General features: G+C 27.8%; 1 protein-coding gene across 1 annotated transcript in view; it reads left to right on the top strand.

Moving 5' to 3' along the window:
- Positions 1 to 4,788: 4,788 nt before the first annotated feature.
- Positions 4,789 to 12,129, top strand: part of Phum_PHUM513440 (Fasciclin-2 precursor, putative) — a gene marked incomplete at both ends in the record, with an annotated part of 51,259 nt that continues 43,918 nt past the window's right edge. Inside the window, 2 exons of the mRNA XM_002431104.1 lie at positions 4,789 to 4,816; positions 5,230 to 5,565. Coding sequence (XP_002431149.1) covers positions 4,789 to 4,816; positions 5,230 to 5,565 — 364 coding nt within the window. The remainder of the gene's footprint in view (positions 4,817 to 5,229; positions 5,566 to 12,129) is intronic.

Raw genomic sequence — 12,129 nt, 5'->3', positions numbered from 1 at the left:
AATCTAAAACATCTAGTTTGAAGAATATGGTTCCATAATAAATTTACGTCACTTTACAATTGTTTCGAAAACGGAAGCGAAAAATCCGGTACGGGAAAGAAAAAAAAAAAATTTTTTTCTTCTGCTTTTTTTTTTATTTCGCTCGCTAATTCGGCGACATAAAAAATTCTAAACGGCGTTAAATTTAAAAAAAAAAAAACGAACAAATTATTTCGATAAATTACTTTTTGTATTTTTTTTAAAGTAAAAAAAAAAAATTTCCCGTCATTTTTTATTTTGAATTTTTTTCCCTAAACATCGTACGAAAAAAAATTTTCGATCGATAGATCGATTGATCGACGCGTAAAAATTATCGAAACAAATTAAAAATCAACAAGTCTAACGAATTTTATATCGAGAAATTTAATTTTAATTTATACCTTTAAAACGTTTGAAACAAAAAAAAAAAAGAAAATGGCGGAGGATGAGTTAAGAAAAAAAGCGGGAAAAAAAGAGAAAGAAAGCGATGAAATGAAAAAGAAAAAGAAAAAAAAAAGTTTGAGAAAATTTCATTACTGCCAACCTACAAAGAACAAGATAAATTTTTTAAAGCTTCTTTATTTCCGGTTAAAAAAAAAAGTTTTTTTTAGCTAATATGCCCATTCAATTGGAAAGGTCAGGGTTGACAACTTTGATTATCAATAAAATTCAGTTTTGCCAACATAAAAATAATAAACTTTTTATTTTATAATTGGAAAATACATGAAAATTTTTTTAAATTTTATTTTTACCGAACAGTATTATTACCAACATTTTCAACAATTTTTTTTTTTTTTATGAAATTATTTTTTTTGAACTTTTAACCTTTTTAAAAAAAATACATTTCTACCCCTCCTCCTCCTCCACCTCCTCCTCCCTTTCTTTTATTATCTTTTTTTTTCTGCTTCTTCCTTTCAAATCCTTTCAATCCCTTTTTTTTTTTTTTAAGGATAATTACATTATTGTTAAATTCAAAGAAAAAAGTGAACTGAAAAAAACGGAAACGAAAATATAAAAATGCATATTCTACTAAATTTATATTAATTACCGTTATTTTATTTTATTTATATGTACGCACATTTATATATACGTTTCCGTTTCCGTTTTTTCATTAATTGCAAATTAAAAAAAAAAAATCCGTTAAAGATTTTCGACGGTTATTTATTAGATGACGTCACGTTAATCTCTTAAAAACGATTCTACTCCGATATTCCAGGTTCCCACTTCCCACTTTTGCCGTTTCTTACTTCTTCCGTTTTTTTTTTCCGGTAGGAAATGACGTCACAATACGATGTCTACGTCATCGTCGTGCCTGTCTCGTTTGAAAAAAATTTTTATTAAAATATATTTCGTGATGCCTGCCACATCACTTCTATTTCCACTTTGTGAATGTTCTTTCTTTTTTTTTATCAGTGCCACGTTTTTTCCTATTTCCTTCGATTTTCTCCTTCCACGTTTTTATTTTAAATTTAAAATCTTTGTTTTGCTGTTTTTTTGTTTTTTCTACTCACGCACGCATTCACGCTGCGTTTTAAACGCAGTTCGATTCGATTATTTAAATTTAACAACGTTTTTAATAATAATAATAATAATAATAATAATAATAATAATAATAATAATAATAATAATAATAATAATATTTTCAAAAGGGCGTCATAGTTTCCATTTATTTTTTTTTTTTTTCGAGACGTTTCGGTTGAAAAAAAATTTACAATAAAATTTTTTGTCTCTCTCTCTCTCTTTCTTTTTCTCTCTCCTTTTTCAATACTCGAAAAATTTTTTTTTAATCTTAGCTCAGTAAAAAAAACTGAAATTATACGTCACGCAAAAATAATAATAATAATAATAATAATAATAAGGAGAAGAATGAAAAGGGAAAGAAAAAATTTTTTTTCAAAACATTTTTTTTTTTTTGTGGGGGGGGTTACGCCGTTCGGGCTTCGGGGTTACCCCCAATATGCGAAAAATTTTTTTTTTTAAAAAAAACGTTTATATATATGTATATATCGTTCGAAAACCGGAAATGAAATAAAAAAACTGGGACAAAATATGTTGCGTGTGTCGAAACGTCGACGTTTTGATAACCGATTACGATATTATCAATGCACGACAATAATTTTTTAATATTTTTTTTTTTTTTTTTTTGGAATAAAAATTTGCACTCCCCACCGTGATCTCCAACTTACACGCGTACTTTCGCTAAAAAAGTGAGGGGAGGGAAGAGGTAAAAAGGCACTAAAAAGGTTTATCATCCATCAAAAAAGGGGAGCTCGTAAAAAAAAAAAGTTTCGTCCAGTTATAATCACACATTGTTATTGGATTAAAACCTCGTAAAAAAACTTTTTTTTTTTACACACGTCCTCGTAATTTTCTTCTGCTTCGTTTGTTTGTCTTCTGCTTATTTTTTTTTTCGTGCATGAAATCCCTTCTCCCCCCTTCTCCCCGCACATTCCGAAATTTTTTATATATTTTTTTTTAATTAGAGTTCATTTTCCCCCTTTTCTTTTCCCCTTTTTCTTTTTCTACGTGAGTTTCGCCACTGCTTTCCCTAGCCCCCCTTCTCCTCCTCCTTTTACTACCCCTTCGCCCCCCCCGAAAATCGTTTATTATCGATAAAAAAAAAAAAACACAATAAAAAACAAATGTTGCCTTTGACACCTTAAAAATGGCACACCTCAAATTTTTTTTTTTCGGTCATTGAAATCGTTTCCGTTTTAAAAATTAAACAAAATGTGACGTCACCGTTTTTTTTTTTTTTTAAAATTCAACTTCGATTATATATAAGTATAACCGGAAATAAAAAAAAAAAAACCGGAAAAACTGATTTCGAATCGTTTTTTTTTTACTTACTTACGACAAAAAAAAAAAAATTTGCGTGACGTGCGTGCGGTTTTATCGCGATTTTCTTTTTTTTTTTTTTTATAAATAATTCACGCAATTCTGTTTTGAAAATTTTTTTACGGGACGATACGGGGGGAGGGGAAAGAGAGGCGGGAAATGTGGGGAGGGGTCGCAACCGGATGTAAAACCGGGATAAAAATAAAAGCGTAAAATTACTCGTTAAATTTTATTTTTATTTTTTATAAAAAAAAAAAAAAAAATTGATTATTGTTTGACGAACCGATAAATTAAATTATATTTTCTACCTCCTCTCTTTTCCCCCCCTCCCCAACCCCCTTCCATATCTCCCTCTCCCTCGCTCTCAAGCATGTTTTGTTGTGATGAAAACAAACGAGACGCGTGAGTGGGTGAATGCGCGTGTGTAAGACGTTTAAACAAACGACAGCAGACGAAATATTTCATTATGATTTTTAATTAGGTTTTATTTTCATCGTTTTTAATTAATTTAATAATAATAATAATAATGATAATAATATTGATGATGATGATAATGATGATGATGATAATATGTTTTCTCTATTTTTCTTTATTTTTTTCCTTTCGGGAAAGTTCTCGAAATTTTTTTTCGTTAATAAAATGACGTTAGTATTATTATTATTATTATTATTATTATTTTTCAATTTCTCACGTGTGGTCTTCTTGTCGGAATTTATCCCGAAAAGATTATTTCCAGATTTTTTGATCGATTCCTTCAGGAATAAATTTTTATTGAATGTGGGTTACGATGCTGCTATCGTGATGACCGGAATCGTTTCCGGTTTCCGCTTTTCGAATTTTCATATTCTTACATTTCAGGAATTTTTTCCGTTTGGTGTTCGGTTTTGTTTTTCATTCTTCTCCTGTGGATTTGTTGGTTGTTCTCCCTCCTTACTCCCCCGACTTATATTCCAGCGTTTTCCTTTTTCCAGGAAATTTCCATTTCCACTAATTGTCCTAAGGTGGGGTGTGTTCTGTTGATGGAATGACGACACATATTTTCCCATTCCAACAACATCCTGTTCATCGTAGACACACCATTGTCAGCATTTTCCTTTTTTTTCCTTTGTCCGATCGACGGGGACCCGAAACTATAACAAAATTATTATTATTATTATTACAATTTAATTTAAAAATGTGGGGGGAGGGGAGGGGAAAATAAAATTTTTATTTATGATAATTTTTTTCACATAGTTCCTCGCATTAAAAAATTATTATTATTATTTAAAATTTTTCTTAACGGATGAAAAAATAATAATAATAATAATAATAAAAATGAAAATTTTTTCGTAAATTGTTTTTTTTTTGTTTGTCTGTTTGTTGTTGTTTGTTGTTGTTGTTATTTTTCGAAATTATATACACAATTTTTATAACCGAAACAATAAAAAAATAGTTTCAATAATAAAAATTCAACGAAGGTTTGCCAACGTTAAAAACAAAAAAAAAAAAAAGGATGGAAAACGAACGACGGGTGGGTGTGTAGGGGTAACGGCAGGGATGTCGGGGGAGGGAACGGGGGCGGGGAGTAGGGAAAAGGGCAGGAGAAACATAGAAAAACTAATAAAATAAAATAAGAAAATTTCGCGTATCGACTACAATAAAAAAAAAAAAAATTCAAATTCAATTTTTTTTTCTTTTTTTTTTTTTATTACAATGTTATTAAGAATGGCGGCGGATTTTTTTTTCTTTTTTTTATGTTTTCGTAATAAAATTATTATTATTATTGTTATTATTATTATTTTTTCATTCAAATTTAAATCGTTTTTAACGAATTTGGGATTTCGAAATGTTTATTGTTTCGTCCGGATCTCAGTTTAATATTATTTTATTAATTCGTTAAGAAAATTTTCATTTCCGTCGGAACGACAATGAAATGAATTTTCTGGAACCACGATGATGATGATGACGTGGAATCATCCACGTTCTTCATTACATATACACATAACCGTCACTTCCGCTTTTTCCTTTCTTGAATTCTCTTCTTATTTTTTTTGGCATTTCCGGTATAATTCATCTTCATACATTTTTTTTTTTTGATTTTCATTCGGCCATATTTGATTTTATAAATATCGATTTAATTCGTTTCCGGTTTATTATTATTATTATTACGAATGTTCGAGGTATTATTCAAAAAAAAAAAAAAAAAACAATTCAATTTCTTTTAACGCAAGGAATTTTATTTTTATCAACCGGATGTGCGTGTGTGTGCGTTTAATTATTTAATTAATAAAAATCTCGTCGCGATATTCGACTTATCGATTCGATTTATCGAATTTTTTTTCTAGAAAATAATAAAAATTTTTTTTGTAATTGTTTCAGAAGTCATTATGCAAGTTCAATCCGTCATCAACACCATCGCTCGTCTTCCCTGCGATTTATCAACGCCCATAGAAAACGATTTCGTCACATTGATAATATGGTATCGTAAAGATTCGGATTCGCCATTGTATAGCGTCGACGCACGTGACAGACCCTTAGATCAAGCGAGTCACTGGTCGGGTAAATCTTATGGGGGTAGAATATTTTTTCAACCCTCGGATAAAACCCGAGATGGAATATCGAAATTATCGTTGAAAAACGTTAACGAATCCGATGCCGGAAATTATAAATGCAGAGTGGATTTTAAAAAATCTCCAACGAGAAATTCATACGTTAATTTAACCGTCATCGGTAAGTCTATCTATTATTATTATTATTTTAAATGAAAACTATTATTCTAATTACACGACGATTTTTTAAATTGCTTTTAACTTTCGAAAAAAAAAAATCGTTACGTTAGAAATAATAAGCATAAAAATTTTTCAAGCTATTGTATGGATTTTTTAATAATTCGAAAACGGGTCACGGGGAGGGTGGAAAGGTCAAAGGATCAATAATAATAATAATAATAATAATGATGATGATGATGATAACGATAATAATAACATGGTCGATTTGTAATTACAAAGTAATTTATCTCGACAAAGAAACGAATGCGTGTGTTGTGTCGAATTAATATTATTATTATTATTATTTTCTTCCTTTTTTTCCTCCTTTTTTTCCTTCATACATCCCATTCTTTTTTCATTTCGAAAAAAAAAAAAAAAATGAGAACAAAAGTTGAAAGGAAATTTTTTTATTTTTTGCTTGGTAATCTTCCGCTTGTATATATTATTATTTTCACCGGAAATTGAAATCATAGAAAATGGGGCACCCGAGATTAATTTTTTAAATTTTTAAAAATGAATGAAAAAAAAAAACAACAACAGCAACAGGAAAAGGAACAACAGGAAAAAAAAAAGTTTATTACAAAAAGGGAGAGGAAGAAGGAAAAAAAATGCGTTTGTTTTAAATGTGTTTGTATTTGTGCGTGCGCGTGCGAGTCGTGAATTTTATATATGTATAATATATATGTTAATTTATTTTGGTGATTTTATTGCGGTTTAAGATGAACAAAAAAAAAGGAAGAGAAAAAAAGGAAAAAAAAGGAAAAATGGTATAGAAAGTAAAGGATGAGAAAGAAGAAAAAAAATTCAATAAAGTAAAATTAAAAATTTATCAATACAAATGTGTTCCTCACGATTTATTATTCTGTCGATGAAATTTTTTTCATTACCGGAAATGAAATGAAATGAAGAATAGGATTCAATTTGTAGCCAACTCTCTCTCTCTCTCTCTCTCTCTCTCTCGTTTCCTGGTAAACAGGCAATCTTCAGACAATTTCACTTTAACGTTTTAACATTGTCCTCTTCCAGAACTCAAAGAGCAAAAATATCTACGACTTCCCTTACGCGAAACTCTCCCCCTCCCCCCTCCCTGATCCAATTCTTCCCTCCTTATTCAACCTTAATCTCCTCTGAACACCTTTTTCTCCTCCAGACTACGGCACTCCACCATTTCCCCTCTTCGACATAAAAATTTTCCCTCTCGTTACAAAAAAATAAAAAAAGGGATATGAGTATTTTTTTTTTTTTTACAAAACAAACAAACAAGCAGAATAATAATAATAATAATAATAAATAAATCCGTAAAATCTTCTTGTGGTAACGTAAGAATAAAACCCAAAAACTCAAACCTTTCAAAACTTCTTCGCAACTTGCCACAATTTTAATTCTTTGTTATTATTATCATTATCATTATCATTATCATTATCATTATCATTATTATCATTATTATTATTATTATTATTATTATTATTATTATTATTATTATTATTATTATTATTATTATTATTTAAAAAATCTTTTGACTACCTAAATAGCCTTTAATTAACTTTAAGCTTTAAAATTATTTTTATTTTTATTTTATTTTTATTTTTTACTTTTTTTTACGAGTAAAAAAAGGTTCGGAAATGTTTATTATCATTATTATTATTATTATTATTATTATTATTATTATTATTATTATTATTATTATTATTATTATTATTATTATTATTATCAACATCGTTTGTTTTTTTTCCCCCCGTCGAAATTATTCTCCAGGCTATGGTTTCTCTGTGATTGCGTTATATACCATCTGCGTTTAAGTTTTAAAAAAACATTTAAAATACTCCAAAAAAAAAAAAAAAAAGTTTTCCCCCCTCACTCTCTCCTATATCCCTCTCTCTCTCTCTCTCCTTCCAGTTTTCCCATCTATAATAGCTTCCAGCAGATTTATCAATACTTTTTCGTTTTTTTATCGTTTTAATAATAATAATAATAAAAAAAAAAAAGTCTGGAACGTCACAAATGGTTAACTCCGGAAATAAAAAATATATAACTTTTTTTTTTTTTTTTTTTTTTTGGAACTCGATAGAAACAAACACACGCACACATGTGAAGGTTCGAACAAACAAACAAACAGTGATTAAGTTTTAAAGTTTATTTTTTTTTAAAACAAAAAAAAAAAAGAGAAAAATAATAATAAAGTTATGAAAAATTCATTTCGGTTATAAAAGACAACAAACAGATGTATGAGTAACATATTAATAATAATAATAATTTTGTGATCGAAATCGAGGATGAAAGGAGAGAGGGAGAGAGAGGAAGGAGGGAGAGGAGGAAGAGAAAAAAAAGTTTTTGAGAAAATAATAATCAAAGATGATGAAAGAACAAACAACAACAGCAACAACAATTCGAAACGTTCGTGATTTTTTTTTGGAAAACGCAGTCGATAAAATGTACGAAATGAAGAATGGATAAACTTCTGGAATGTTCTGGATTTACAATTTAAAATATTTTTTCCATTTGATTATTTACGCGTCCTGGAAAAAAAAACAAAAATCCTGGAGAAAAATTAACAAACAAACAAACGGAAAAAATTACATTAAAAAAAATTTTTTGTTTCTATTATTCGCGCGAACAAAAAATTTTTCGTTTTTTTTTCCCTTTAAATACATTTTTTTCTTTTTTAAAATTATTTTGACCTTTGACCTTTATTTTAATAAAAAAAATTTAAATTAATCGATTTACTAATAATCGCAAATATTCGTCGACTAATTATATTTTCCTAATTTTTTTTTTTTTTTCGTTTCTCCTCATTTACATCGACATCAATCCTTCCCATTCTCTCTCTTTCTCTCTCACTCTTTCTCGACTTTTTTCTATTTTTCATCGGTAATGAGATGTAGTTAAAAAAAAAAAAAAACTCTTCTGCCACGTCTTACATAAAAAAAAAAAGATAATTTCGAGTCATTAAATCAAATTATTAAAACCCTAATGAACAAATTTAAAAGAAAAAAAAAATTAATTAATTTAATTACGAGTTCTATTATTAATTATTATTATTATTATTAAAAGAAAATCACTTCCGGTCATGATGATAAAAATTTTTTACCCGTCTTAGAGATAAAAAAAAATTTAACGATTTCACATACGAATTTACATTACTTCACTTTTTATATTAAAAAAAAAAAAAAATTATTTTAACGTGGAATTAGAAAGTAAAAAAAAGAAGAAGAAAAAAGTGGGAAAAGAAAAAAGAAAATAAATTAAAATTTATTAAATAAACCTTCAGGTGGAAAGAAAAGTTTATTAAATAAAAGATTGCTTAGAAGTAGTTTTAATTTAACAAAAAAAAAGAATAAGTTAAGAATATTTCCTTCCTTGAAAATGTAGTTTATTTAATAAGAATATAAATTATTATTATTATTATTTTTCTTTTTTCTAAAAAAAATTTTAGTTGTGATTTATAGGGCATTTTTTTTTAAGAAAAAAAAAATTTCCCGGGAAATTTTCTTTTTTTTTTTTTAAAAAAAAACTTATAAAATTTTTTTTTTTTCTCTTATTTATTTTAACACTTCTGCCACATTTAATAATCATATGTGCGTGCAACAAAAATAAATAGTGCGACGAAAAATGAGTGTAGAAATTCGGAAATGGATATAACCGGAAGTAGATGTAAACGGAAATGACTCCGGTCGTGTAGTGATTTCAGTAAAACGGGAATAAAGAAGAAATGAAGAACAGGAAATAGAACGGGCGATGACAGTGCCACCTATATTCAAATAAGAAAAGTATACGAGGTTAGATAAGGTACGAAGAATGCCGAACGAGTCAATCACCACGATCGGAAATCATCGGTCGTTCATATTCTTCGGAAGTTGGATTTCGGAAAAACAAAAAAACCTGGAAAGGTACAAAAATACCTTACGAATTCAGTCAAAGAATGATACGATTGCGATCCGACCTCGGTTACGACAGAAAAAAACACGACAAACAAATACAAACGCTGAGAAAACTGTGCCAACTAACAAACCGCATATCACCTCGAGGCATCATTCCGAAAAATGACTGAAATGCGGGTAAAATTAAAAGATGAATTCCGGTCATCTTACAATAACACCAGGTAAAAAAAAAAATAAAAAAATTTTTTCCGGAAATTAAAAGAAGAAATCCCTGACAGGAAGTAGAACCGTCATATTTATTAAACCTGAAAAAACTTTGATAAGAAGGACGATTCTGATACCACGATTAAAAAAAACAATAATAATGATAATAATAATTAAAATATAAATAATAAAATGAATACGTTTCTCGTATTTAAATATAAATGAAAAACAAAATGAAAAAAAAAAAAAAATGGCGGAATCCGAACGTCGCGTAAAAAAAAAATTTTGACACAGTTTTTTTTTTTTTTCAAAATGAAAAGGTTTCGAGAAAAAATACATCACTTCCGAACAAATCCTTTAATCTCCCTTTTTAAGCTTTTCCTTTTGAATTATAATTCACACGCGTACGAAACAAACAAACAAACAAACAAACGAACGAACGAACGATCGAACAATTTGAAAAATAAATAAATAAATAATTTATTTATTTATTTTTCGTAAGAACAAATTCGAACGTTTTTCAAATTATTCTTCTCAGTTCGGACACCGGGTCACCGGAAACGGTTGTTAAAGTCAAATAAAATAATAATAATAATAATAATAACAATGAAAAAACGATAGTAATAAATGATACGAGTTTCAAGAGCAGCAACAGCAGCAACAGCAACAGCAGTAGCATTTGGACCGATAATAAAATTATTAAATTTATTGTTTTAAATTTCAAAATGTCATTTACCAGTTTTTTTTTTTTTTTTATTTTTACTACGAGACTCACCTTATTATTACTCTATGGTGATGTACGTAAACATTTATTACTCTATGGATTTTATTTATTTAATTATTTATTATTATTTTTAACGGAACAAATAAAAATTTTTACGTTTGAAATTCGAAAACAAAAAAAAAAAAAAAACTACGTAAAACGTGTGACTACGACGACGAATCAATTTATGTTTTTTAAATTTAAATTTTGGCGGGAAATTTAAAAAAAAATTTTTTTTTTTTTTAAATATTCAAAATGGCGAAATGAAATATCGTATAGTTTTTTATTATTATTAATTATTACTGAAAAGAGAGGGGGAAAGAGAGAGAGAGAGAAAGGAAGAGAGAGAGAAAGAGAGAGAGAGAGAGTGAGCAGAAGTTTTTACGAAAGATTTTTTTTTTTAGATATAATTTAAAAATTCTCATGTTTCTTTCGTTTTATATTTTTTAAATTTAGGATTTAATTTAAATAAGGTCGAAAGAAATTGAAAAGGTAGAGAGAGAAAGAGAGAGAGAGAGAGAGTAAGAAAGGTAGTGTGAGAGAGAGAGAAAGAGAGAGAGTAAGAAAGGTAGTGTGAGAGAGAGAGAAAGAGAGAGAGTGTGAAAGAGAAAGAAAGAGAGAGAGAGAGAGTAAGAAAGGTAGTGTGAGAGAGAGAGAAAGAGAGAGAGAGAAAGAGAGAGAGTAAGAAAGGTAGTGTGAGAGAGAGAGAGAGAAAGGGTGTAAAATGAAGACGTATATATAAAAAATTTCAATGCGTCACATCACACGAATTGATTTCTTTCGTCATCAATTAAAAAATTTTTTAAATCGAGAAAGCGAGATTTTCTTATTCTATGGATTTTAAGGAAATTTTTTTTTCATAAAGTATAAAAGTTTTCATAGAGTATTTTTTTTTCTCTTTCGGTTAATAACAAAACATCACTCATTGAATTATTTTTAAATTTATTTATTTTATTTTTTTAAATGAAATTTCGTGTACTACGATGTGTTATCTCCTAAGTTTTCGTTGAATCCGCACCTTAATTTAATTATTAATGTTTTATTTTTTATTTAAAAAAAAAAATTTTTTTTTTTTTTTTTATAGGAAAAGTTAGTTTTCTGTTTTTTTTTTTTTTTTTTCCCGGCATTATATTTAAATAATTTAAACTTTTTCTTTCTTTCCCCTGGGTAACTCTCCGATGGTATTCAAAAAAAAAAAAAAAAAAAAAAACTCTTTCGTTTCATCTTAATTATATAAATTTCTCTCGCCAATTTTTTTTTTTTACTCCCTCCTCCTCCCCCCTCTCTCTCTCTTTCTTTTTGTGTAGCTGAATACTTTTTTTTTTTATTTCAACTTTCTTTTTCTTTAAAAAAAATTTTTTTTTTTTAGCAAAAAAAAATAAAAAATACTTTCTCGAACTACGAATTATTTATTATTATTATTATTATTATTATTATTATTATTATTATTTCACGTGTTTTTTATTTTAAATAATTCTTTTTGTTAATTTTTTGTTATTTTTCCCCCCATTTTTTTTTCTTTCATTTTCGTTAACGTAAATTTTAAAAAATCTCTTGTGCAAATGGAATTCTTTAAAGCTAGCAAAATTTTGTTTTTAATAACAACAACAACAACAACAGGTACAATAACTACAACAATAATAACAGGAACTAAAACAACAACCGCTACAAGGACAACAAC

This window comes from Pediculus humanus, genomic scaffold, assembly GCF_000006295.1.
Source record: "Pediculus humanus corporis 1103172108281 genomic scaffold, whole genome shotgun sequence".
Lineage (NCBI taxonomy): Eukaryota > Metazoa > Arthropoda > Insecta > Psocodea > Pediculidae > Pediculus > Pediculus humanus.
The sequence above is the reverse complement of the archived record's forward strand: the minus strand, read 5'-3'. Positions and strand labels throughout refer to the sequence as shown.